The sequence below is a fragment of the Cervus canadensis genome, chromosome 22 (assembly GCF_019320065.1).
Source record: "Cervus canadensis isolate Bull #8, Minnesota chromosome 22, ASM1932006v1, whole genome shotgun sequence".
Classification (NCBI taxonomy): domain Eukaryota; kingdom Metazoa; phylum Chordata; class Mammalia; order Artiodactyla; family Cervidae; genus Cervus; species Cervus canadensis.
The window spans coordinates 15,604,178-15,630,421 of record NC_057407.1 but is presented as its reverse complement, the minus strand read 5'-3'; the positions used below and the strand labels follow the sequence as shown (position 1 = coordinate 15,630,421).

The following is a 26,244-nucleotide window of genomic DNA, read 5'->3' as shown; positions in this document are numbered from 1 at the left end:
GTTTATGGTAGTTAGTTTTAATAAAAAGGTTATATTTATTAGTGTGAAATAAAAGTTTGGGGAAAATAATGTACCATTAATTCTAGACATTCTTGTCATTAATTCTAGAAGGGGAGATTATATAGGATTTTTTCTTCTTTTGCCCCCTGTATTCTTATGTTTTCAATAATGTGCATTCATTATATAGGGGTGATCAGGAATTATTATTTAGGAAAGACGGCAATAAGTTTGTTGAAAGAAAAATCATCTATCAAAAATCTTAAACAGTTTCTTCTGATTTCTTTTGCTGAACTGTAGACTCGAAAGTGGAGAAGGCTATATTATTTATGGAAATTGAGAATCTGGTTCTGCCACTTGCTCTTTCTCTGAAGTTCAACTTTCCCTTCTATGAAATGGAACCATGATACCAGGCTTCGTAGAGTTGTGATGGGGATTAAAATGGATTAAAGCATGGGAAAATCCTGGCATACATTAGTTACTCAGGGAATTCTCTGCTTGTCCACCTAGTCCTTTTCAGTCTGAAAATGGAATTTTACCTGTAAAAAAGAGGAGGTACCTTTGAGCAAGGACCACTGGAGAGAAAGAATTTAACCAGCTTATTTCAGGCAGAGTCTTAGCTTTGCATACCACACAGTTTACATGTGGAGGGACTTTAAAAGTATCTTTGAAATGAGAAATCAGTGGAGAAAAAACAGTAACTCCCAGTAGGCCTGTGGTATAATAAATGATCCGGGACTTTGTTGGGCCCTTGGCAAGTCACTTGTCCCTTCTGGCTCTCACTATTCTCATTTGGCAAGTGAAAGGATTGAACAAAGTGTCCTGCTTTAAAAATTCTACCAAATCTGAAGGATTGGTGACTGGCAATTTGGACTCTCAAAGGGCCTGCCTGGGGAGTCTGAATTGACAAGGCATTCTTGCAGAGTTTAAATCTTTGCTTTGTTTGCTCCCTCGTGGCCAGCTCTGACCAGGCCAGCAGCCCCTGCCTTCTCCCTTGTTGGTGCTCAGGTTCCCAGCTTATTGTTTATTTAGGGACTGCAATTTCCTTATTGGCGTGTGCCCCCCTCCTGCAGAGTTGAGAAGTCAACCACAGGCCTCAAGTGAACCCCCCTTCAAGTTTCAGTAATGATAGTGTACCGGCCATCTCATGCCTCATCCCTAAGGCATGGTCCAGTTTCCACATCCCTCAGGCCACGCTGGTGACTTGGGGTGGCCTGAATTCCTCTGCTGCCTGTTGCTTTTTCCATGAGACAAGCGTTTTGAATGTAGAGGATTTGTGCTATGTTTTGGAGATCCTTAGAATGAAGTCTCAAAGCAGGACTATTGGGGACTTCGGGGAAGTGTTAGAAGAAATGGAAGAGCAAGTCCAGGTTCTAGAAAGCCAGAAGGAGAACTTCTTCACCTGATCTTTTCCCAAAGAGAGTTGGAAGAGAACAGAGGTGTCAGGTGTCCATCTTTTTATTACTCTCTGAGATGCATTCACAGTTTTGCAAAGTAGTATTTCACTGAATTTCTGGGAAATCAGCCCTGTTTGTATTCAGATGTTTGTGAAAGATGACATGGATCCATTGTTGGGAGGGCAGGTTGCAGACACCAAGGGGCTACCCCTGTCATCTGGAAGCAGTTTCTTAAACTTCTTCCCCCTTTTCTTCTCTTTCCAGCATCGTCATTATTTTCTTTTGACCTTGCTCTGTGATCTTTAAAGGCTAAAAGTACTATGTGGAAGAACCAAAATAGACTTGCTTCTAGGTGGTTGACTGTCTCTCAATCCAGTCTTTCCTGAAATTATCCCAGGGACAGCAAGGTCCCAGTGTGGCCTCCTCACTCCTAGTCAAGGGAAGTTTTATGGAAGGAACCATTCTAGTTTATGAAAGATGTTTTTAAAAAATGATTAGAGATGAAAATTCAGGTGCTACAAAGAAACGCTTCATGAAGTCTTATCATGAAGCAGACAGTTTCCATTTGGAGAACTGCAAAATAGGGTGGAAGGTAGGAAACTTTCCTAGGATAAGGAATAAAGAACAAGAAAGAGAAAAATAGAAAGTATCTGATTTGCTAGGACCTCATAGTCCATGTTTGAAGTAAAAATAAATAAGGAAATAAGTATACAATTGGCTTAGTGTTTGGGTATTGGCTGACTGGATATACTATGTTTCTGGTCCAGTAGAACATTTACAGGGACATGAAAATTAACGTATTTTGGTTTGTTGATGTGGCACCCTCTTGAGCCCAGAAAGTTATTTCAACAAAAGAGAAAATCTTAGGCAAGTTAATTACCTTTTGTAGGTATCATAACCTATAAAATGGGTAAAATAAATACTTACTTCATAGGGTTATGGGCAAGATTAAATGAAATTTTCTAGCACAGTGCTTGCCTTAGTTAATAATATACTTGAGCTGATGTTATTAATGTTAACATCATTTTTAAATACCAGAATGGAGAACCTGTGTTTGCTTCTGTCCTGTGCTATTCCTTTCTGTATATTCAGATAATCCAAATATATTTATATTTTAACATAAATGGGAAAGAAAACATAGATAAAAAGAAAATCTTTCGATTTTTTCCCCCCAACCTGAGAAACTTATAAATAAATACTGATTTTTGTGTCATCCCATCCTTAAAGGAAATGTCCTTGGAGGCCAAATTAAACACAGACACAAACAACAACAAGGAACCAGTTTCTGATTCACCCAGTCCACAGGTTGGTACTGAAGAGACTCTGTATTAGTTTGTGGCACAGACATATGGATATGGTTTTGAATTAACTGTTGCTCCCTTCCACGCGTTGGGAATGTAAGAAACGTTCAATATTAATTAAAGCAGCTTTGTATGTAGGGCTGATACTCAGTTGAAAGGCATAGGTATAGCTTTAATGATTGTAAAATACTGAAATACTTCTGTGGTTATCCCAAACCCTCAGAGTACCCCTCCCACTCTAGCAAATTCTGGAAAGAGTGATCACCTGCTCCCGCAGGGACTCCGAGACCTGGTTGCAGCGCTCCGGGTGGCAGATGTTCTGGTTGGTCCTTGCCCTGTGCGGTGTTGTTGTTGAATGTCTCCGCAATCACCCCAACTTAAAACACTGGGATTCAGTTTCCAGTTATAACACAACTCCATTGAAACTGCCCTCATGTCACCAGTAATACTCTAATTTTCTTCTTAGTCTTTAGTGTCTTCAAATCTTTGTTTGACCTCCTTTCTTTCTTGAAACTTCACTTGCTAATTGTCTGCAACTTTTTCCATGATTTCCATAACTTTTTTTTTTTTAACCAATCTTTCCTTTGGCAGTTCTGCTGCTGGTTTTTCTATACTTGATTCTCAACTATATCTGAGAATCCTTTCTCTGCTAGGCAAATGACACATCAACTCTACTGTCTCAACTTCCATTTTAGCTTTTATTGTTGTTCAGTCACTTAGTTGTGTTTGACTCTTTGCAACCCCATGGACTGCAGTGCGCCAGGCTTCCCTGTCCTTCACCATCGCTCAGACCTTGCTCAAACTCATGTCCATCGAGTCAGTGATGCCATCCAATCACCTTGTCTTCTGTCATCCCCTTTTCCTCCTGCTTTCAATCTTGCCCAGAATTAGGGTCTTTTCCAGTGAGTCAGTTCTTCACATTAGGTGGCCAAAGTATTGGAGCTTCAGCTTCAGTATCAGTCCTTCCAATGAATATTCAGGACTGATTTCCTTTAGGATGGACTGTTTGGATCTCCTTGCAGGGAGATCTCTTGATATCTTGATGAGATCTCTTGATCTCTCTCTCTCCTTGAGAGTCTTCTCCAGCACCACAGTTCAAAAGCATCGGGTTTTTGATTCTTCAACACTCAGCATTCTTTATAGTCCAACTCTCACATCCGTACATGACTCCTGTAAAAAACCATAGCTTGGACTATACACACCATTATCAGCAAAGTAATGTCTTTGCTTTTTAATATGCTATCTACGTTTGTCAGAGCTTTTCTTTGAAGGAGCAAGCATCTTAATTTCATGGCTGCAGTCACCATCTGGAGTGATTTTGGAGTGCAGGACAATAAACTCTCTCACTGTTTCCATTGTTTCTCCATCTATTTGCCATAAAATAATGGGGCTAGATGCCATGATCTTAGTTTTTTGAATGTTGAGTTTTAAGTAAGCTTTTTCACTCTCTTTGACCTTCATCAAGAGGCTCTTTAGTTGCTCTTTGCTTTCTGCCATAAGGGTGGTATCATCTGTATATCTAAGGTTATTGATAATTCTCCCCACAATCTTGATTCCAGCTTGTGCTTCATCCAGCCTGCCATTTCACATGATTTTCTCTGCATATAAGTTAAATAGGCAGGATGACAGTAAACAACCTTGATGTACTGTTTCCCAGTTTTGAACCAGTGTTTTGTTTCATGTCCAGTTCTAACTGTTGGTTCTTGATCTGCATACAGATTTCTCAGGAGACAGGTAAGGTCATATGGTATTCCCATCTCTTGAAAAATTTTCCATAGTTTGTTGTGATCCACATAGTCAAAGGCTTTGTCATAAGTGAATAAAGCAGAAGTAGATGTTTTTCTGGAACTCTTACTTTTTCTATGATCCAGTGGATGTTGACAATTTTATTTCTGGTTCCTTTGCCATCTCTAGCCTCACTTGGAGAATTTTGAGCATTGCCTTGCTAGGATGTGAGATAAGTGCAATTGTGTGTTAGTTTGAACATTTTTTGTCATTGCCTTTCTTTGGGATTGGAATGAAAACAGGTTTTTATTATTAACTTCTCCAAGGCCAACTTATTATATCCTTTTACCAGCTTATAAATAATTCCCAGTCAGATTCAAGTATACACTCTTAGCTTGATTCTGAAGACTGCTTATCATTCATTTCCATCTTTCTTTCATTTCCTACTCCAAGGCAACTAAAAGTGATCTATACTTTTTAAACAGTCCTGTCTTACTTCTCCTTGATACATATTCCATGTGTGCATGCTCAGTCATGTCCAACTCTTTGCAACCCCATGGACTGTAGCCCACCAGACTCTGCTGTCCATGAAATTTTCCTGGCAAGAATATTGTAGTGGGTTGCCATTTCCTATTCCAGGGGATCTTCCCGACCCAGGGATTGAACCCATGTCTCCTGCATTGGCAGGTGGATTCTTTACCACTATGCCACCTGGGAATCCCTCCATAGTCCATACTTGTTCTCTTATTCCTTTAACTTATATTAATTAAAATTTAATTTCTGACTTCTCTGTGTTCTTACACAGGGCTATATCTAACTATATTTTGGTGTTATTTTTCACACTATTTCTTGTATATTATGCTTTCTAGTTACAAGTGACTGAAACTCTGCTATTGTATTTTAATATTATGAAGAGTGTATGATTCAGATTAGCTGTATCTTGCTGTTCAAATGATGTTATAAGGGCCCCATTATTTAAGCAGATTCTTACTACATGGTATTAAAGAAGACATCAACCAGCCCCAGACCCATATTTTTCTTGCCATTCATAATCTCAGAAAATGAGAGGTCCTTGATTTTGTGTCATTTCCCTCAAAGAACTCTGCTTGGCCTTGATGGCTTAATGAGTTCACCCCTGGATCATTCAGTGTCCAGAGGTGGTGCTTGTCACCAAGGGTCAGACTGGAAAACCCCATTAAAACCCCAGGGAGTTGGGGCAATGTAGTTCCCAAAAGGGGAAGAAGTTGAGCAGACAGTTAAAAAGAAACAGATACATGCTACAGCTAGAAAGAGGAAGGAAGGGGATCTTGAAAGAGGACCTACTGTGTGGTAGGTATTGTTCTGGAAGGTGTGCATCTTGTCACTCATTTTATTCTCATCACAACCTTAGGTTATACGATTAGCAAGGTTAGGAATATAGTCATTAAGGTGGACTGAAAATAGATGGTACTGTCTTCTACATGCGAATCTCTGAGAACTGGGAGTGAATAGGGACTTAATATACCGTTGTTGGCCTATAACAACAACCCTTTATCCTCCTGAGGGTGTTTCATGATAGATACTTTGCATGCATTACAGATCACTTATAATTTTCATAACCTGCTCTTGAGCGGTCTTATTTCATGGGAGCTCGGTGTTTTGCACAAAGGCATAAAAACCTGAAGCAGGATTTGCATTCAGGTTTGTGACTTTCTAAGGGTTAGTTGGATTGTTTTATTTTAGCTCTGTTTGTTAGACACGAGTCTGTTAACCTCCACAACAAATTAATACATGGAGACGAAAACCTCAGAGGTCACAGTGTGTCCAGCCAGAACCACTAGAGACGCATCTTCTCCCTGAGGGTTATTAGTAATGTGCCCAGAGACAGTACAGCAGAAGGAGGCATTCCTAGGGCGTGGATTTCATGAAGAATGAATCAGAAGTAGGCCAGTGAGACCATGAAAAGAAGCATCAAAGCACCCTAACTGCTTTTACTTTGAACTAGCCCAACCTGATTCTGTGGTTGTACATTTTGTTCTAAAGAATTAGATACTATCTGAATAAACAAACAAGAAAATAACATGAAAAAAAAATCATGTCCCTTGTCATCTAATCTAGGTCATCATCTTTGTATAGTTTGATAAGGCTCAGGAAGAAGTTTTTGACATTTTGTTTTTTCTCCTAACATGCCTTAGGCCCAAGTTTACTTCTTTCTGGAGTACTTAACTTGGGCTCACATAACCGCAGTGAATCCCACACAATAAATCCTTCAAAAAGCAGGGCATTACTCAGATAACTGAGGACTGCTCAGTTATGTTTGCAGCTACAACTAGATGATTTTTAAAAGTTAAGGCTTCAAGAGCCTCTGTGGTATCCAGTAATAATAGTCTAGAATTTTATTCTAAATAAAGTGTAATATAATTATGTAAGGATGTTTCCTGAACATTAGATCACATCTTCTCTTTAAACCATTTGGCCCTATTTTTGTTGATTAATGTCCATAGACTGTTACATGATCACAGAGAGTTCCATGCTCTTTAAAAACAAACAAACAAACAAAACCTTGTATTTTCTTTCTTGGCCAGATATTAAAATGAAACTAGTAATTCTTCCTGTATTTGAAAGGAAAGCACATTGTGACACTCAGCAATAACATAAGTGTTAATTTTTGTGACTAAATGATACTGCTTTTTTGATGTTCCACCCACTCACCATTTCAGTGTTCACAGTTCCTAGACAGGAATTGAAATCTGTTTCTTGGTGTTTAAGAGGAACATAATGTTTGACAAACACAAAAAGGATAATAAAGGCATCCTTACTGGCAAATTTGCTCCAGAAAGTTTACTCCTAGAGTTGCTGTACACTTAGGCCAAATTGGGTATCTTTTGAGAATAGCTTCATGTTTTTCTAAATGTACTTGGCCAGTAAAGTTGTCCTTGTCTCTTTTGCATTGATTAGTCTTGTCCTTTGTATATGCTGGACACCTCAAGTCATTTAAAATACCCAAGTCACACGAGGACCTTATGAAAGTTCAGATTCAGTAGTTGTGAGCTGTGGCCTGAGATTCTGCATTTCTAAAAAGCTCCCAGGTGATGTCAGTGCTATTGTCTGTAGACTACACTGTGTAACAAGGATACAGACTGTGCTTCATGGTAGAGAGGGAGGGGTGCCCATGTATCTTGTTCATATCTATCTGGTATCTCACACATCTGGTAAGGTGACTGGTACCCAGTAGATGCTCAGTATGCATTTGTTGAATGAATGAGAGAACTTCTTGTATCTAAATTTACTATCAACTATAGCAGACATGTCCTAGAAAAATCCAAAGATTATATATATCCAAAGATTTTATATATATATATATATATATACACACACACACACACACACATATATATATATATATATAAATAAAATGAAGCAGAGATGAAATAAACTTATTTTAGTCTTTCCACCTGACATTTATCCTCACTGCTATAGTCCCTGCACTTGTGTGCTTTCTAGTATTCGTGGCTGATTCCAGAATTACAGGCTGGCCCACTGGGCAGGTGATTGCCCAGTGTTCATTTCCAGTGACTTACTGTTTGCCCATCAGAAGGGCATCCCTGGTGGCTCAGACAGTAAAGAATCCACCTGCAGTGCAGGAGACCCAGGTTTGATCCCTGGGTCGGGAAGATATGCTGGAGAAGGGATAGGCTACCCACTCCAGTATTCTTGGGCTTCCCTTGTGGCTCAGCTGGTAAAGAATCTGCCTGCAATGTGGGAGACCTGGGTTGGATTCCTGTGTTGGGAAGATCCCCTCGAGAAGGGAAAGGCAACCCACTCCAGTATTCTGGCCTGGAGAATTCCATGGACAAAGGAGCCTGGCGGGCTACAGTCCATGGGGTTGCAAAGAGTTGGTCCTCAGCTAACTATTTTGCATCTGTTGGATGATGGATATAAAATAGTCTTGGGCATGAATCTTTCAGTAGGAGTTATGGTCTGTATGTATAAAATAAAGTATTATTATAAGTATTTTATGAGTATGTGGAAAGAAATGACTTAAAGAGCTAGTCAATTCAGACTTTTTTTTTTTTTTTTAAACTCATGGGGAATGAAACAAACACATTTCAGTTGTTTTTAGCCCCCCCACAGAAATGTCTTCCCCCCCTACATTCCTGCAGTCTTTAACAAAAATATATTATAAAAGCAAAACAATTTCATGCTTTTCCTATCCCAGGACTATTTGAAAAATGTCTCCTGAGACACGGAGTGGCAAGTTGAGGGAGCATGGGCGTCTGCCTGTTCTCGCACTGCTTAGGGCTCAGAGCAGACTCTCAGTAAATGACTTGAGTGACAGAAGCTGACATGGTGATGTGAATATTTAAGCCCTCAATTATTTTAAATTGGGGGTAATCATGGCAAGTTTTCTTTTGAAGAATACAAATCATTGTTTTGACTCTTTGCTTCAGTATATAACCCTGAGCTTAATGTGTTCATTAAAGTTCTATTTTTCCCCCCAAGAATTGACTTCTAGAGTAATAACACTGGAAAAATCAAAGTAAATAGAATGCTTTGCTGTAGGACCTTGCAGAATGATTAATGCTGATATGCATTGGGAGTCCCCAATAATCATTTCTCAAACTTACTTGACCCTGCAGGCCCCTTTTCACAGAGCATTTGGTTTCTGTGAACTTCAGGAAAAGCTGTTTCTATTTCACTTTCTCCATCTCTAAGGAAGGCCTAGAATTATCTGCTTTGAGAGCTTGCTTCTTTGTGAAGCACAATCTAGATGAGTATTTGAAAATCACTACATAAATTATTTTAAAATATCAGTTATAGATAATATGTAAAGATATCCTGATGAAGATTCTTTGGTGATTGAGAGTAAAATATTGCTCTACCTTCTAAAATTCCACTTCGAGGATGCCACAGCCTATGTCTTCACTTAAGTTTTTTTCTCTCCGTTGTACACCAGTGCTTGAGTTACTGAGCATGTGCATGTGCATTTTGTATCTGTTTTGAAAGTGAAAGTTGCTCAGTTATGTCCCACTCTTTGCAATCCCAAGGACTTCTCCAGGCCAGAATACTGGAGTGGGTTGCCTTTCTCTTCTCCAGGTGATCTTCCCAACCAGGGGTTGAACCCATGTCTCCCACATTGCAGGCAGATTCTTTACCTGCTGAGCCATAAGGAAAGCCCAAGAATACTAGAGTGGGTAGCCTATCCCTTCTCCAGCAGATCTTCCCGACCCAGGAATTGAACCAGGGTCTCTTGCATTGCAGGCGGATTCTTAACCAACTGAGCTATCAGGAAAGCCCTCTGTTTTGAAAGGCAACATTTATGTACCACATTGAGCCATACCAGGACATGTGAGATAGTTTTCTTCCATTGCCTTCCTTAAATACATGTTTTTAGTAATTTATCTTAGTTTTAGAGATTTTTTAAAAAGAAAAAAAAAAAGTTGTTCTCTTTGAATTCCTGAAACTGAAGCAGTGGAGCAGCTATGACCATGGCAGTCATTTTCTTTGCCTTAATTTTTCATGCTTATATTTTCTCATGTCTTTCTCTGGCTCAGCATTTTGAATATCTTCTTGGGCAGAATCAACACACCATCTAATATGTTTGTATTTTGTATCTTTTATCTTTTCTCTTCCCTAGATCTTGCTGATAGCCTTCCATCTCCTTTTCTCCATGCTTGTGATTTTGGTTTTGAGTTCTTGAAATAGACTCATTAATGTAGGAACAGAAATATCAATAAGGACAGAAAAATAGATCTTAAAGTGACTTCCACAGTATCCATTTCTCATTCATCTTTTTTCTTTCATTTTTTTTTTTCTTTTGATATTCTTGGGCATCTGTGACTAAAAGAAAAAAGTTTGGGAGGAAAAAGAGGCTGCTTAATTTAAGAAAATTAGTAAAAGTTAAAATATTATTTTTAAAATGTGTTTTACTAATTTGGTGAAATTTTGACTCAGATATGTATAGATCATGTTTATAGAGGATTTTCTCTGTTTCTATGTGACTTCACTCTTATATTTCTTTAGCAATGTGTAATTTTTAAAAGTCCAGTGAAAAGCTCTTTTTAACCCATTTTGAAGTTAGCAGTGGTGGTTACTGCTACCTAAACTCTTAGAAGTTGACTGAGAGGAAAGCTGAGGGTTTCTTTTCCCCTTGCCTACATGATTGAGATGAAATTTTAACAAATGCTACCAAGAAATTAAAGTGTAAAATATGGGACTACAAAGTATATTTCAGTACACACATATATTTATATACGTATGTATGTGTATACTTATATATAAATACATATGTGTACATGTAAATATGTATACACATATGTATACATATAAATATGTCAGTTTAGACTTGATTATGAAGTCAAAGGAGATTTTATATCAGAAAGCAGGAATGTTGACTGTTTCTTTCACACTTAACTTACAGGTAAATTCTTGTAAAAATTGTACTTCAGTTCAGTTCAGTCACTCAGTCGTGTCCGACTCTTCGCGACCCCATGAATCGCAGCACGCCAGGCCTCCCTGTCCATCACCAACTCCCAGAGTTTACTCAAACTCATGTCCATCGAGTCGGTGATGCCATCCAACCACCTCATCCTCTGTCGTCCCCTCCTCCTCCTGCCCCCAGTCCCTCCAAGCATCAGGGTCTTTTCCAGTGACTCAACTCTTCTCATGAGGTGACCAAAGTATTGGAGTTTCAGCTTCAGCATCAGTCCTTCCAATGATCACCCAGGACTGATCTTTAGGATGGACTGGTTGGATCTCCTTGCAGTCCAAGGGACTCTAAAGAGTCTTCTCTAACACCACAGTTCAAAAGCATTAATTTTTCGGCGCTCAGCTTTCTTCCCAGTCCAGCTCTCACATCCATACATGACCACTGGAAAAACCATAGCCTTGACTAGATTGACCTTTGTTGGCAAAGTAATGTCTCTGCTTTTTAATATGCTATCTATGTTGGTCATAACTTTCCTTCCAAGGAGTAAGCATCTTTTAATTTCATAGCTGCAATCACCATCTGCAAAATGCTGAAAAATTTCTATCTCAGTAAAGAGCAGAAATCTACATTAATGTTTTAATAGATTAATGATTAATGTTTTAATAGATATCTTTATGTTTTAAAGAAATAATATAGTCTTAAGACTTTCATGGGCAGTAAATAAAATAGTTAATAGTGGGTATATTTGGGTGATGAGATTGGGGTGGACATCATAATTATCTGTGTGACTTTTCAAGTTTTCTGTAATGAGCATGTTTTAATTTTATAGTCAGAAAAAATGTTGACTTAAAGTGACTCATTTATTTATAAAGGCTCTTATGAACTTGTAAAAGTTCTTTTTCGATAGCCTTTTCATTATTGCTGCTCTTTTTATCTACAGAGTTAATTAGCATAGCTTAGAATTCAAATGAATCACTGAGAAGGACTCCCTACATTTATCAGCTTGGCCTGCTATAAGAAAATACCACAGGCTGGGTGGCTTAAAAAACAGAAATTTATTTTCTTGCAGTTCTGGAGGCTGGGAGTCTGAGATCAGGGTGCCAGTAAGGTTGGATTCCTGTGAGAATCCTGGCTTTCAGACAGTCACCCTCCTGCCCTGTTCTCACATGGCAGAGAGAGAAAACAAGCTCTCTAGTATCTCTTCTTATGAGGGTGCTAATCCCATCATGAGGGTTCCATACTCATGCCTCCATCTAATCCTGATTACCTCCCAAAGGCCAACTCTCCAAGTATAATCACATTAGGGATTAGACCTTCAACATATCAATTTTGGAGGCACCTAGATATTTAGTCTCTAACATTCTCCTCACTCAAGTTGGCAGTATACAAGATGACCAGGTATGCATCTAATATTGAAAAAAACTTGCAGGCTATAAATAAAAACATGATAGTTATCATTGGATGATAGAAATATAGGGAATTTTCTCCATTTTTTGTGAATTTCAAGTATATTACTTTTATAACTGAAAGGATACAATAAACACTATTTTAAAAGGAAGATGAAATACTACAGAATGGAATGTAATATTCCATAATAATGTTGCAAATTTCAAAATCATTTTTTTTTCATCTTCTTGGGCTTTTTTTTAAGAATTAATAAGTGTCTTCAGCACTTAGAGCAACCAGGTATGGGAACACAGTGGAGCTCAGTAAGCTGCTGCTGCTGGTTCTCATTTTTCTACTTTTAACAGTGATGGCAATGTTCATGATAATGAAACATGCCATTGGGCATATAATATAGGAAAGTAACATAGAAAGTAGTTATGTCAGGATAGACATAATTGTTAAAGTTTTTTTCTGAGTTGTTATAAATAGAATAGCCCATTCATTGTCTTTTCTTTTAGAACTCTTTAGTCTCTTAGATTCTGAAAAAATGAATTGGTTAAAAAAAAAAAATGAGTTAGTGGCTCATTTTTCATTAACTTCCAATTGCAATTGTAATATAACCTCCTTGAATCTACACAATAAAATGGCAGGGAGATGGTGACAGTGAGAAAACTTGACATCAAACTTCCAGTGTGTTTCATTCCAAGCACTGATTTGCGTTTAATACCTGAGGCTGAGGAACTGTTTTTCCCTCTCTGATGCATCTCCTGTCTCCTCTCCTCTCTTTCTAATGCATCATTTCTTATTATGCTCCACCTTGTGTGTAGAATCTGTCATTTCCTTTTTTTAAAAAAATTGTCTATGATTTGTCCTCAGTTAACCCCTCATTTGAGTGTAATATTTCTAGTTATTTTTTTTAACTCTATAAATCAATAGGCTAGAAATGCCCTTTACGATAGTGATTTTTTTTTTTTTTTTGGTCACACAGGAAGCTGTCTGCTTGCCAAGTAAATCATGATGTGATATATTATTTCCAGTTGCTGTAAATTTTCAATATTCAGTGTGTCGGTCATACTAGGTCATGATTCAGTTATTTAATTTCACTTGTGTCTGTATTTTAGATGAGAATCCTTTCCCCCATTAGTAGATTTTAATTTCCTTCTCTTTCACAGTCAAATTCCAAGCATGCCTTATAAAACTAGCCACAAAATACACACATGAACAAACCATTTTTGTGTGTACAAGTAGACGCAAAAATACTCACTGGTAAACTATCTCTGAAATTATAAATTTGTCTTCTTAAATGTCATTTTTGTTTTTAACACTGTAGATCACTTTTATCACCATTTCTTTCGTAATTTGATTCCTAGATATGCAACAAACATATCTAGGTAACTCTCTGTCTTGTATTGACATAAGCTGTTTATTGGGAGCTTAAAAAATAATCTCACAAGTGATCTTCAGAGGTGAAAAAATTAAATTGTTCTGAATTCAGGGCTGTATCTACACCATAGTTAATGTGTTACTATTGAATAAATTGCTTTCTGAAATTGTTTTGATAATATTGAAAAAGCAATTTTCTTTCCCTCTTTTTTTTTTTTTTTTAACCAACAGGACACAAAAATCGCTTCATTGGAGCGAAACATAAGGGATCTTGAGGATGAGATCCAGATGTTAAAAGCCAATGGTGTGTTGAACACTGAGGACCGTGAAGAAGAGATAAAACAAATAGAGGTTTACAAAAGTCACTCCAAGTTCATGAAAACCAAGGTATGGTCCAAAGTTATAAACTTTTATATTCTTAATGTGACTGGAAAGTTATGGTTTATATACATACTTTCCCCCAAATACCCACATAATCTGCTTTATGTGATATATGAAATATATGGACAATGAAGAATGAGGAAGATTTTTAGTTCAAAAGTGTAGATTCCAGAAAAATCAGGGAAAACTTTTGGTGGAATTTTTACTTACTAAGGGGTTCAGGATTTTCTAATGAGTTCCTTCCGTGTCCCTCTGTCTTGGGAATTAACATTTATTTTTAATAGTCTTTGCTCTCCAAATTTCCTGAGATTTCATAAGTTTGCTATTTTTAAAAGTTTCTATCTTTGCCAAGTTTCTGACCCATCCCTGGAAGGTGATGGTCTTAAAAGGTGTTAATCTTGGAAGCCAATTTAATTGAGTTCAATGGTATGAAGATATTTTGGTTTTAATGTAGTATTTGACAGGACTGATTTGAGTCCCAGTGCTATCATTTGCTGAAAATATTCAACTGCTGTGATTCTCAGTTTCTTCATTCATGAAATACTGATAAGAAAAAGGAAAATACCTTCATCATTGGGTCGCTTTGACAATTCCAGGAGATTATGCATTTAAAATACTTACTCCCTTGACTGATCTCTAGAAAGCATTCAGTCATGTGAGACATTGTTGTTGAGTGTTATTATTGTCATCTATTGCTGTGGAATATTTGTGAAATATTACTGTAGTAATCATTTCCATTACTTTTTATCAGTATTGCTAGTTTTAAAGAATTTGGCTTATATTTTTCAAAATGAAACTTAGAGTTGCAAATGGACAAATCACCTGAAAATCTATTCTTCTTATATATGCAGAATTATTCAATTTATGAGCAGCCCAATCAGCCTTTTGAGACTTCAAAATACTTTTATTTATTCCTCTATTTAAGCCATTCTTTTTGAAAACAATAACCATACCAATTAAAATTATTTTTCTTTTTTCTACCACTTTCTCTTAAGTACTCCTGTTCTTATTCTAGGTTTTGCTGTTTGTTGCCTTATAAAATGCAGCAGAGTTGAGTGATGCACGTTTCTGTGAGAAAGCAGTGGGAAGTTGAGAGGAAAACTGCTTAAATAATGGTTATGATTTTTATCAGTTGTGAAATACATGGATAATCTTTGCAAAGAATTTGCAAAATTATAGGAGAGAAATAATATGCAGTGTCTACTTTACTCTGTATGTGTGTGTACATGTGTTTCTCTAGGAAAAACAAAATCTGTGCTATACTTCTGTCAACTTCCATCTGTAAGTTAGTGTTGAGATTTTGACTAAAACTTTCCATCAAGGAGTAGAGATATGAGAAGGAGAATGTCCAGTGTATTTGAATGTAACCCCTTGCTTTTAGTGATGGCCACAAAATGCAGAGCAGATTTCCTTGCTAAGTCCTCCCTTCTGGTTTCTTTTTTGCAGTCCTTTCCTCTTAGAGAGTTGAGCTGACATGCCACAAGCACAGTAGTAGGGTGGCCTGCAGACAATGGCCAGATCACTCTAGGAATGAAGACCAGATGTACAGATCTGAGTGAATCCATGAAGATTGGGGGAAATGATTGTTTTGGCTCAAACTTTTCCTCCCCACCCTATCCTGTCATATATCAGTGGAGGATAGTTCAAGCCACTTGTACAACTGAAAATGCCTTGAAATTTGTAAACTCTGTCCCTCAATATAGATTGTGTCCCGGTGAATAAAACATGTATATGGTCTTCAGGAAGCAAGTGATGGCCTCTGTTAGCCCACAGTCTTCTCATGCACCATTAGTCCTTGAGCTAGTTTTAACTTTTAATGGTTAGTTACTTTCAAGGGTTCCCAGAGTGTTCAAGTCGCAAGGATGTTTGAGGAGAGAAAAGGAGTTAGGTGAAAAGAGTGCGGGCTGAAGACTGAAGCAGACTCTGGCAGATTTCTAACCTGCCCTTGATAGCTGCTTGACCTTGAGGAGTGACTTAAGTCACTCAGCCACACTTTCCTCATCTATGAAGTGGGGGCAACACTGCAAAACTTAGAGAGTGACTCAAAATCTTAAACGAAATACTGCAGTTAAAGCACCTGGCTCAAAAAAGTAGGCGATGGCCATATCCATTATTATTGAAGAAATATAATCAAATATATTAATAATTTTAGTAAGTGCAAAGAGGAGCTAAGGAGCCTCTTGATGAGGGTGAAAGGAGACTGAAGCTGGATTAAAGCTTAACATTCATAAAACTAAGATTATGGCATCTGGTCCCATCACTTCATGCCAAGTAGATGGGAAAAAAGTGAAAGCAGTGACAGATTTTTTTCTTCTCAGGCTCCAAAATCACTGCAGCTGGTGAAATTAGAAGATACTTGCTTCTTGATAGGAAAGCTATGACAAACCTTAATAGCGTATTAAAAAGCAGAAACATCGCCTTGCTGACTTTTGTAGTCAAAGCTATGGTCTTTCCAGTAGTCATGTACAGATGTGAGAGCTGGACCATAAAGAGGGCTGAGCCCTGAAGAATTGATGCTTTCCAACTGTGGTGCTGAAGAAAACTCTTGATAGTCCCTTGGACAGCAAGGAGATCAAAGCAGTCAATCTTAAAGGATTGGGTTTCCCTGGTGGCTCAGCTGGTAAAGAATCTGCATGGAATGCGGGAGACCTGGGAGACCTGGATTCAACCCCTGGGTTGGGAAGATACTCTGGAGAAGGGAACGGATACCCACTCCAGTATTCTGGCCCGGAGGATTCCATGGGCAGTATAGTCCATGGGGTCGCAAAGAGTCAGACACAACTGAGCGACTTTCACTTTCCTAAAGGAAATCAACCCCAAATACTCTTTGGAAGGGCTGATGCTGAAGCTCCAATACTTTGGCCACCTGATGCGTAGAACTGACTCATCGGAAAAGACTTTGATTCTGGGAAAGATTGAAGGCAGGAGGAGAAGGGGACAATAGAAGATGAGATTGTTGGATGGCAATACCAACTCGATGGACGTGTGTTTGAGCAAGCTCTGGGAGTTGGTGATGGACAGGGAAACCTGGCGTGTTGCTGTCCATGGGGTCACAAATAGTTGGGACTCGACTGAGTGAGTGAACTGAATTGAACTGAAAATTGAATTGCCAGTGTACTTCATGGTCCATTGTAGCCTATTTGGATAACTTTTCTACAAAGTTTGTATGAATGTGTTGCTTGTGAACATCACAGATATCTGAGGAGTTAATTTGTGCAATAGTTGTTTACACACATTGACAAGGAAACTGTTTAGTGTCACCACTGGAGTGTCTTGAATTCTTTTGTTTATATGCAGGATTATATGGATAAAGCTTTCAATGGTGGATTTTGAGCTCTGTGGTTCCCAAAGGGGCACTAAAAATTGTGCATGTTCAAAATATTTCCCATTTCCCAATACTTACCACTTAGTTGGGAAAGTAAAACATGTACTCAAAACACTACCCTGAAGACTTGATGGGAGGAGAGTTCATTTTTGGCTGAAATAATGCAAGTTGTGCAAGGTTAAAGTTAGTGTTTCATTTTTTGTTTTGGTCAAAATAATCAGATTGGTGAAACTACAGTGATAGGTCTGGGGAAGATTGCCAACTCAAATCTATGTCTGAGCATACCTAGAAGGATATGTGAAAATACCATTCTATCCCCAATTCTATACAGTTAAGGAAGTAGGAAAAACTCAAGTCTATATGAAATTACAGACTTTTTCAGAAAAGAAATATTAGGTTTAAATTGCAAGAATCTAGAGATTCTGAAATGTACTCGGGAAATGGAACTGTAATTGTTAAACTCATTTTGTTTACTGAAGCAGTTGTAGAAGTGAAAATCATAAGGTGACTTTGGATCCCATCTAGCAGAAAATGGTAAGTTTAATGCAGGGACAGTTGACTTCAGAAACTCTTGTTTTAATACTTCACAAAGACTCAGAGTCATGGTAGAGGAACATTTCAGAAATTCTTATGAAATGCTGCACAAGGAGGGGACTAGAACTCTTTGAAACCAAGTCTGAAAATTGCAGCTGTGTATTGTTACTCCTGCCTGCGGCTTGTAATGAATATATAGAAAGCTTTTAAAAGTGTGCTTTCTCTTACCAGGTCTTCTGGAGAGGCATCTTCAGGGTTTACAAAGGTGCCAGGCTTGGCTGTGCCCACTGATCTATTACTTTAATAGAGGTCTAAGTGTGTTCTGTCTTAATTACTTGGAAGCTTACTTTTTTTTTAATTAAAAAAAAAAAAGATTTTAAAAGTTTTAAAGTCGCCAGGGATAAAGACACAGAAGAAATAGTTAGGGATGCAGAATAAATCTATTTATCTATCATCATGCTATCCAGGGCAGGAAAGATTCAGGAGATAGTCACTAAAATTAAAGGGTGTAAAAATCAACAACAACAACAAAAAAAAGTTTTAAAGTCAACCTAATCATTAAAAAATAGCTCCTAGAGTATCTGTGTTCTCATTTGCTTGTATTTTTGAAATTTTAACTGAAAAGTACTTTCATGACCCATTGGCAATACAATTAACTCAGCATTTGATTCCTTGTCATTAACAGGGCTTAGTCTCAATCAGTCTCAATTTCTGTGTATAAGTATTTGCTCCAAATAGATGATCGCTATCATCGTTTAGTTGCTAAGTTGTGTCCAACTCTTGAGACCCTATGGACTGTGGCCCGCCAGGCTCCTCTGTCCATGGGATTCTCCAGGCAAGAATATTGGAGTGGGTTGCCATTTCCTTCTCCAGAAATATATAATAAAGGCAGCTAATAGTGATATATACAGACTCATTTTCAGAGATAGAAGTGTGTTGAAATAATTTTAAATGTCTCAATGGAAAATGGACGTTGTTGTTGTTCAGTCAAAGTTGTGTCTGACTCTTTGCGACCTCATGGACTACATCATGCCAGGCTCCCCTGTCCTTCAGTATCTACCTGGAGTTTGCTCAAATTCATGTCCATCGAGTCGGTGATGCTATCTAACCATCTCATCCTCCGCCATCCCCTTCTCCTTTTACCTTCAATCTTTCCCAGCATCAGGATCTTTTCCAATGTGTCAGCTCTTTGCTTCATGTGGCCAAAGTATTGGAGCTTCCACATTAGCTGAGAATTTGATATAGAAACAATGTTGTGGTATGCAAAGTGAGTGCTGCTTGGATTAATTATTAAAATGAGTAAGGACAGTAGATTGGAGGGAAAGGAAGTATTTTAAGTAGTCCCATGAAATAGCATGTGCTTCCATTTTGTTGCTGAGCAGATGACTAGGACTGGTAGGGCCTCTTGCAAGCCTTGTGATTAAATTAAGTAGTAAAGACCTAAATTGCTTTTATAAATATAATATCATAAATAGACATGACATAACATTTTTGAAATGGTAGAAAGTGAATTGCAAAAATGTAAAGGCAGAGTTTAGAATCACAACTTGTGCCAAGCCTGGGATACCAGACATAGTCAGTCAGGATGAAAAGATGTGCATCTTTTAAGCCCTCTGGCACATGGATGTTGTCCCTGAGAACTGAGACTCTGCGAGACCTCCCAAGCTGTTCAACTCTCCTCTGTTGGAAAGTCCAATTTCTACCCATACAAGGTTTACAGGAATCAAACTATGAGGGCAGAATGTATAAGAGGCTATGAAAAGCATGAGTTACCTTCAGTAGCACTGTAAAGGCTTTAATAATGGAATATACCATATAAATAATTGTTTTCCTACTAGGGAAAGAACGATGGCATCCCCTGTTGTGTACAAGGCTTTGCTCCTAGTCTCACACCCTGTTCATCTACTGATCCAGTACTTCTCTGTTAGTCCCTCCCTCTGCGGAGTTTGCCAAAGATGCCACTCTGCTGTCTTAGATCTCCCCCTTTATTCTCAATTTGTGACACATTTTCTTATTAACCTCTGATGGATTACAAACCTCATAACCCAAACTGCATGATAATAAGCACATCACTTTCTAGACGTGAGGGCCATATCTGCAGTGAAAAAGAAGCTGTTTTCCTTGGCGGAGTAGGTTTTATTGGTGTTAGTTGTGTCACAGATGTAAGTGGTGGAAGAACTTTCAGATGAGATGAAGTGTGCCTGATGTCCACATGGACTTCATATAAAGCATGTGATGTAATTCCGATTGGTTTTTCTTCTTCCCATCACAGAGACAGACCTTCCCCAGCCTCAGTTCTCATGTATGTTTGATTGCATCACTTTCCATTTTTATTGAGTTTATGGCTATAAAAAAGCCAAAGGCATATATTTATGGAAGAATATGATTTTTTACCCCACAACTATATTCCCCTTAGAAAAACTTTTTTTCCTGTTATTGTCTGCATAAAATATTTAAAATTTACCTCACGGCAGTGATAGTCTGCAAGTTATTTAAAGCAACTGCCTATTTAATATTTATAGACTGAGATAGTTTTATCATTATCAATCTATTTTTATTGAATGAAGTAGCTATGTGTAGAACCTGCCATGTCTTCCTTCCTATTAAATACCATTCCATTGCTGTTAATTTCTTTCACATTCCTCTCTCAATACCCCACTCCCACATGAGGTTTCTACTCCAATATTTGTAGACGTTAGCACTAATCATCTTTTTTTTCTTTACTATAAATATCATCATTGTTTCAGCATGTAGAGTTGAAAGTTTTTCGAGTTTTATTTTCAGATGAATCAGTTTCATATGTTGAATCAACTATATACTGTAATGTCAACTCTTCCTTGAGTAGTTGCTGATCACAACAGAGTTAATTCATTTTATAATTTTCTCTTTTCCCTCATTTTATTTATATTCTGTTCTTGTGTGTGAGAAAAAGAGAGGGGTATGGGGAGAGAACTTACTTTGTTTTAGCTAAAAATCATAGACTCGTGATTTGTTAAATTACAAAGAAATAATGTATTTCATGGATTGCACAGACCTGAGTAGTGCTAACACCCTGGACACACATACTCAAAGGACATTGATAATCTCCCACAGTTCTTTTTAGTGAACTTTTCAGCATACTCAGAATTCTTCTCAAGACTGCCTTCTGGGCAGCCTTTACCAAACCTGTAGATGTGGCAAGTATGATGAAACCTGTATGTCCCCCTGTCTAGTCTGGGTTCACTCTGCAAGTGGGATTCTATATCAACTTTTATAGCAAATTGCTGAACCCTGAAAATTTCTGAAGATGGAGGTCTCACTTCTTTTTAAGCATCTCACTCTGTTTATGCTCAGTAGTTATTATCAGTACCTTGGTTCTTATTTAGCTAGTTTCAGTTACTGGGGCAAAAATGACGGATCAAATATAGTTTAAAAACATGCAATTTAAAATGTACTTACGAAATTTCAAGTTAGAAAGAATCTGAAGGGCCAAGATTAAGCCAAAGCAGGGGACTAGAATGAAAACTAGAGCACTGGTTCTATCTTCTTCTTTTTTTAACTCTTTTGTCTGCTCCAGGTCTTAGCAGCAGTGTATGGGATCTTATTGTGACATGCTGGATCTTTAGTTGTGGCATCCAGGATCTAGTTCACTGGCCAGAGATCGAACCCAGGCCTTCTGCATTGGGAGCATGGAGTCTCAACCACTGGACTACCAGGGAAATTCCTGGTTTTGTCTTCTTGTTGGCTTTGCTAGACAGATGAACTTGAACTTTAGTTTTCACAGTCACAGTGACACTAAAGGAAAGTGACAGAAGTTTGAGCCTGCTCAAAATGAGGAGCCAAGTAGGAGTCCCACTACTACATAAAGCTGGGATCCCAGACAGCTAGACTCCTAATGCAGGAGTAAAGTAAAATTACTTTGGCCACCTCATGCGAAGAGTTGACTCATTGGAAAAGACCCTGATAATGGGAGGGATTGGGGGCAGGAGGAGAAGGGGACGACAGAGGATGAGATGGCTGGATGGCATCACCGACTCGATGGACATGAGTTTGAGTAAACTCTGCGGGAGTTGGTGATAGACAGGCAGGCCTGGCGTGCTGCGATTCATGGGGTCGCAAAGAGTCGGACACGACTGAGTGGCTGAACTGAACTAAAAGTAAAAATAAACTGCCCACTCTATTCTCCTCCCACCTAGACTAAGGGGCTCCAGGGAAAATCATTTATTTACCTATTTAAAATCTTTGAGCCAAGATAAAGGTGAAAAAACCTAGCACTGAGAATCCGTAACCACAGCTGGCTGTTACACAGATGTGCAGTGTGAGGTGGTCCAAGAACTTTCAGTACAGAATGTAGTTTAAAGGAGCCCATGTTGGTAGTACCCAGGTATTGGCTGAGATAAATGCTCTGAAGGACCACATGTTCAGCTAAGACCCCTCAGTATTTTTCTCCAGAGAAAGTTCCAAAACATGTGAGTAAAAATTTAAAAAAAATTACAGAACCTTCAAGAAAGCAAGCCACCATAAGCAAAAGCCAGTAGAAAGAATTAACAGCAGAATTAGAAGAGAGAGACTTCAGAAATTGAAATTTTGAGACAAACACTATGAAATAAGTATGTTTAACATGTTAGATAAAAGAAGGAGTTGAAAATATGGCTAAAGGGCAAGAGGCTATAAATAATACCAAGGAAATTTAAAAAGAAGCAAATGACCTAGAAATGGAAAAATATAAAAATGGAAATTTAAAAGTTTGAGAAATACATTTAATCGCAGAGTGGTCATAGCAGAAGAGAAACTTAATAGACTAGAAAATAGGGCAGAAGAAATTAAGTAAAAGATAAAAAGGTAGAAAACGTTAAAGATGCATAGAAGAGAGAATAAGAAGATCTAGCACAAATCTAACCCAAAGTCTTGAGGAAAGAGAGATGGAATAGGGACAGTTATTATTCAGAAGCCATATTTGAAGCGATAAAAGCTGAGAATTTTCACAGGTATCAGTCTACAAATTCAGAAGTCTTCAAATACCCAAAATAGGGTAAATAAAATGAAATCTCTCTATTTGCATCAAAATAAAGACATAAAATCTTAGAGGCAAAGAAAAAGTCTTAACAGAACATTTGTCCAGAGGAGATATATGAATGTCTAATAAGTATGGAAGAAGATGTTTGATAGCATCTTAGGCATTAGAGAAAAAAGCAAAACCATAAGGAGATAACCACGTTATACTCACTGGAATGGTGATGAGTGAAAAGACAGATGACAGCAAGTCCTGGTGAGGTTTTAAAGAAACTAGAACCCTCATGTGTCTCGTGGGAATGTAAAATGGTATAGTCAGTTTGTAAAACAGCTAGAAACTCTTCAGAAAGCTAAACATAGTTACCATGTGACCTAGCAGTTTCACACCTGTGTTTATATCCAAGAGAAATGAAAACATATGTCTCCACACACTTGAACATGAATGGTCTTAGCAGCATTATTAATAGTCAAAACGTGGAAACAACTTAGGTGTCCATCAACTGGTGAATGGATAGAAACAATTATGTATATTCATACAGTGAAATATTACTCAGCTATAAAGAGCAATGAAGTATTTATACATGCTACATGGATGAAACTTGAAATGTTCTGCTATGTTACAGAAGCCAGTGACAAAATACATATATTGAAGAGTGCATTTATATGAGATTCCCAGAAAAGGCCAATCCATAGAGATAATGTAGATTTTTGGTTGCCTAGGGCTAGGTGTAGAGGATGAGGAATGAAGAATGACTTTTTTTACTTATAGAGTTTCATATTAAGATGATGGAAATGTTCTAAAAATAAAAGTGTAATCAGATGTCAGGCACATATATGGAATATTACAGCCAACAACTGTTGGATCCATAATCTTTTTAAGCAAATAGTATACAGAATGCATTTATGATTACTGACTACATATTGTGCATAAAGCAAGATACACCAAATTTCAAATGATAACTGTAGAACAGACCATGTTCTCTACTCAGGAAGAAGTAAGACATAAAAAAAAAGAGATAACTAGGAAACACTCAATTGGAAATTAAGAAACATACTTTTAAGTTATTCATGGGTCAAGGAATAATAATGGAGATTGGAAAATATTTAAGGCTGTACAATAATGTCAAGGTATATCAAACTAGAGAGAGTGAGCTAAAATGATACTGACAGGAAAATATATACTCTTAAGGCTCATACATGGAAAGAAAAAAGTATGAAAATTAGTGAGATAATATTCCAACTTAAGCTTAGGAAAAGAAAATAGAATAAACCCAAGGAAAGTATTAAGAAGAAAATAATTTTAAAATTAGAGCCAAAACTAATGAAACAGAAAATAAAAACGTTGGATGATCAACAGAACCAAAATTGGCTCTTTGAAGAGGTTATTTAATGGGGCATGCTTCTGCTGAGATTCATCAAGAAAATAATTAAGAATAAAAATTCCAATAATGAAAAAAGATACTCATAGATACCATAATATCAAAAATAAATGAATTTTATGAAAATTTCATGCTAACAGGGTGAAAATTTAGATGAAATGAAAGTTTTTTAATGAAAACAACTTAGCAAAATTGATTCACATAATTAGAAACATAGATATTCCTATAATTATTAAAGATGGATGAAGTAAGGAATGGTCTTTGGAAAAAGAAAATGCCAGCTCTGGATGGTTTTTTGGGTGATGTTTAATGAACTTTAGTGAAAAAAAAATTTGCAGTTTTACACAAATCATTTCAGAACACACTAAAAGAGTGAACACTCCCTACTTTATTTGGAAGGCTAAATTGATGCTAAAACTTGATAAAGATAGCACAAGAAAGGAAAATTACAAATCAGTCTTGCCCATAAATGTAGAAATGATGACACAATATTAGCAAGGTAAATCCAGTAATATATAAAAATAATAATGCATCATGACGAAGTGGAATTTTTCACGGTAATGCATGGAGAGAGTAATATTTTTAAAAATCCATTAATATAATTTATTATATTAAAGGTGAAAATATGATAAATCACAAGGTGCAAGAAAAATGCTTGATAATATTAAGTATTCCTTAATGATAAAAAAAAAATCAACTCTTGGCAGAGTTGTAATAAAAGGGGACTTTCTAAAACTTGAATGCCTTTAAAAAGCTAAAGCAAACACCGAGCTTAATGATGAAACATTGAAATTCTTCCTTTTAAGACCAGGAACAAGACAGAAGCCACAAGTTCCACCAGGAATATCAGAAAAATTCCTTTCTGTCTTTCTGTGTGGCTTGATAGTGTGGCTGGCATAGACTTCTTCACAGCCAAGTGGTCACAGGGCGGTTGGACTTCTGCCTTGGTGGTTAGCTTCCAGTGAGAGGAAGCTAAAGCTGCTAGTTCTCCTAGAGGCTAGAACACACATACTGACACTTGTTCTGCATTTTGCTAGCTGAAGCAAGTCACAGTCCAGTCCATGCTCGAGGGTAAATAGACTCCTCCTTTAGTTGTGAGGAATGGCATATGTGTCTAAGTATAAAGAAATTGGTGGCAGTCATTTCTCGAGGTCTTCTACCATAACTCCTACCAGACTGGCCAAAATGTAAAACTGCAATGACATATGATATTGCAAAGACATGGAGTGATTGGCACATTTACACACTGCTTGTGACCATAGAAATTAAGTCCACTAGAAAACACTTTAATGTTATCTAGTGAATATGAAGATGTGCCCCAGCTATTTACTCTGTGTTCCAGCTATTTAATTCCTAGATTATTTTTTACAGTGTGTACCAAGCAGTATGTATAAGAATGTTCAGAATAGCATTTTTCATAATAACAAACCTGGAAATAAGCCCAAATGTCTGTTAACAGCACAGTAGACAAATACATTTTGATGAAATCTTACAATGGAATACTGTTCAGTTCAGTCGCTCAGTCGTGTCTGACTTTGCGACCCCATGGACTGCAGCACGCCAGGCTTCCCTGTCCATCACTAACTCCCAGAACCTACTCAAACTCATGTCCATCACGTCGGTGATGCCATCCAACCATCTCATCCTCTGTCGTCCCCTTCTCCTCCTGCCTTCAATCTTTCCCAGCATCAGGGTCTTTTCAGATGAGTCAACCCTTCGCATCAGGTAGCCAAAGTATTGGAGTTTCAGCTTTAGCATCAGTCCTTCCGATGAATATTCAGGACTGATTTCCTTTAGGTTGGACTGGTTGGGTCTCCTTGCAATCCAAGGGATTCTCAAGAGTCTTCTCCAACACCACAGTTCAAAAGCATCAATTCTTCAGTGCTCAGCTTTCTTTATAGTCCAACTCTCATATCCGTACATGACTACTGGAAAAACCAAGCTTTGACTAGATGGACCTTTTTAGTTTACTATCTTTGTTGGTCATAGCTTTTCTTCCAAGGAGCAAGCTTGTACTTTAATGAAAATGAAAGTG

General features: G+C 37.6%; 1 protein-coding gene across 1 annotated transcript in view; it reads left to right on the top strand.

Annotated features, from left to right (window-relative positions):
- ERC2 (ELKS/RAB6-interacting/CAST family member 2) overlaps nucleotides 1-26,244 on the top strand; it is a 999,532-nt gene that overhangs the window by 302,076 nt on the left and 671,212 nt on the right. The window contains exon 7 of the mRNA XM_043441970.1: nucleotides 13,830-13,985. Coding sequence (XP_043297905.1) covers nucleotides 13,830-13,985 — 156 coding nt within the window. The remainder of the gene's footprint in view (nucleotides 1-13,829; nucleotides 13,986-26,244) is intronic.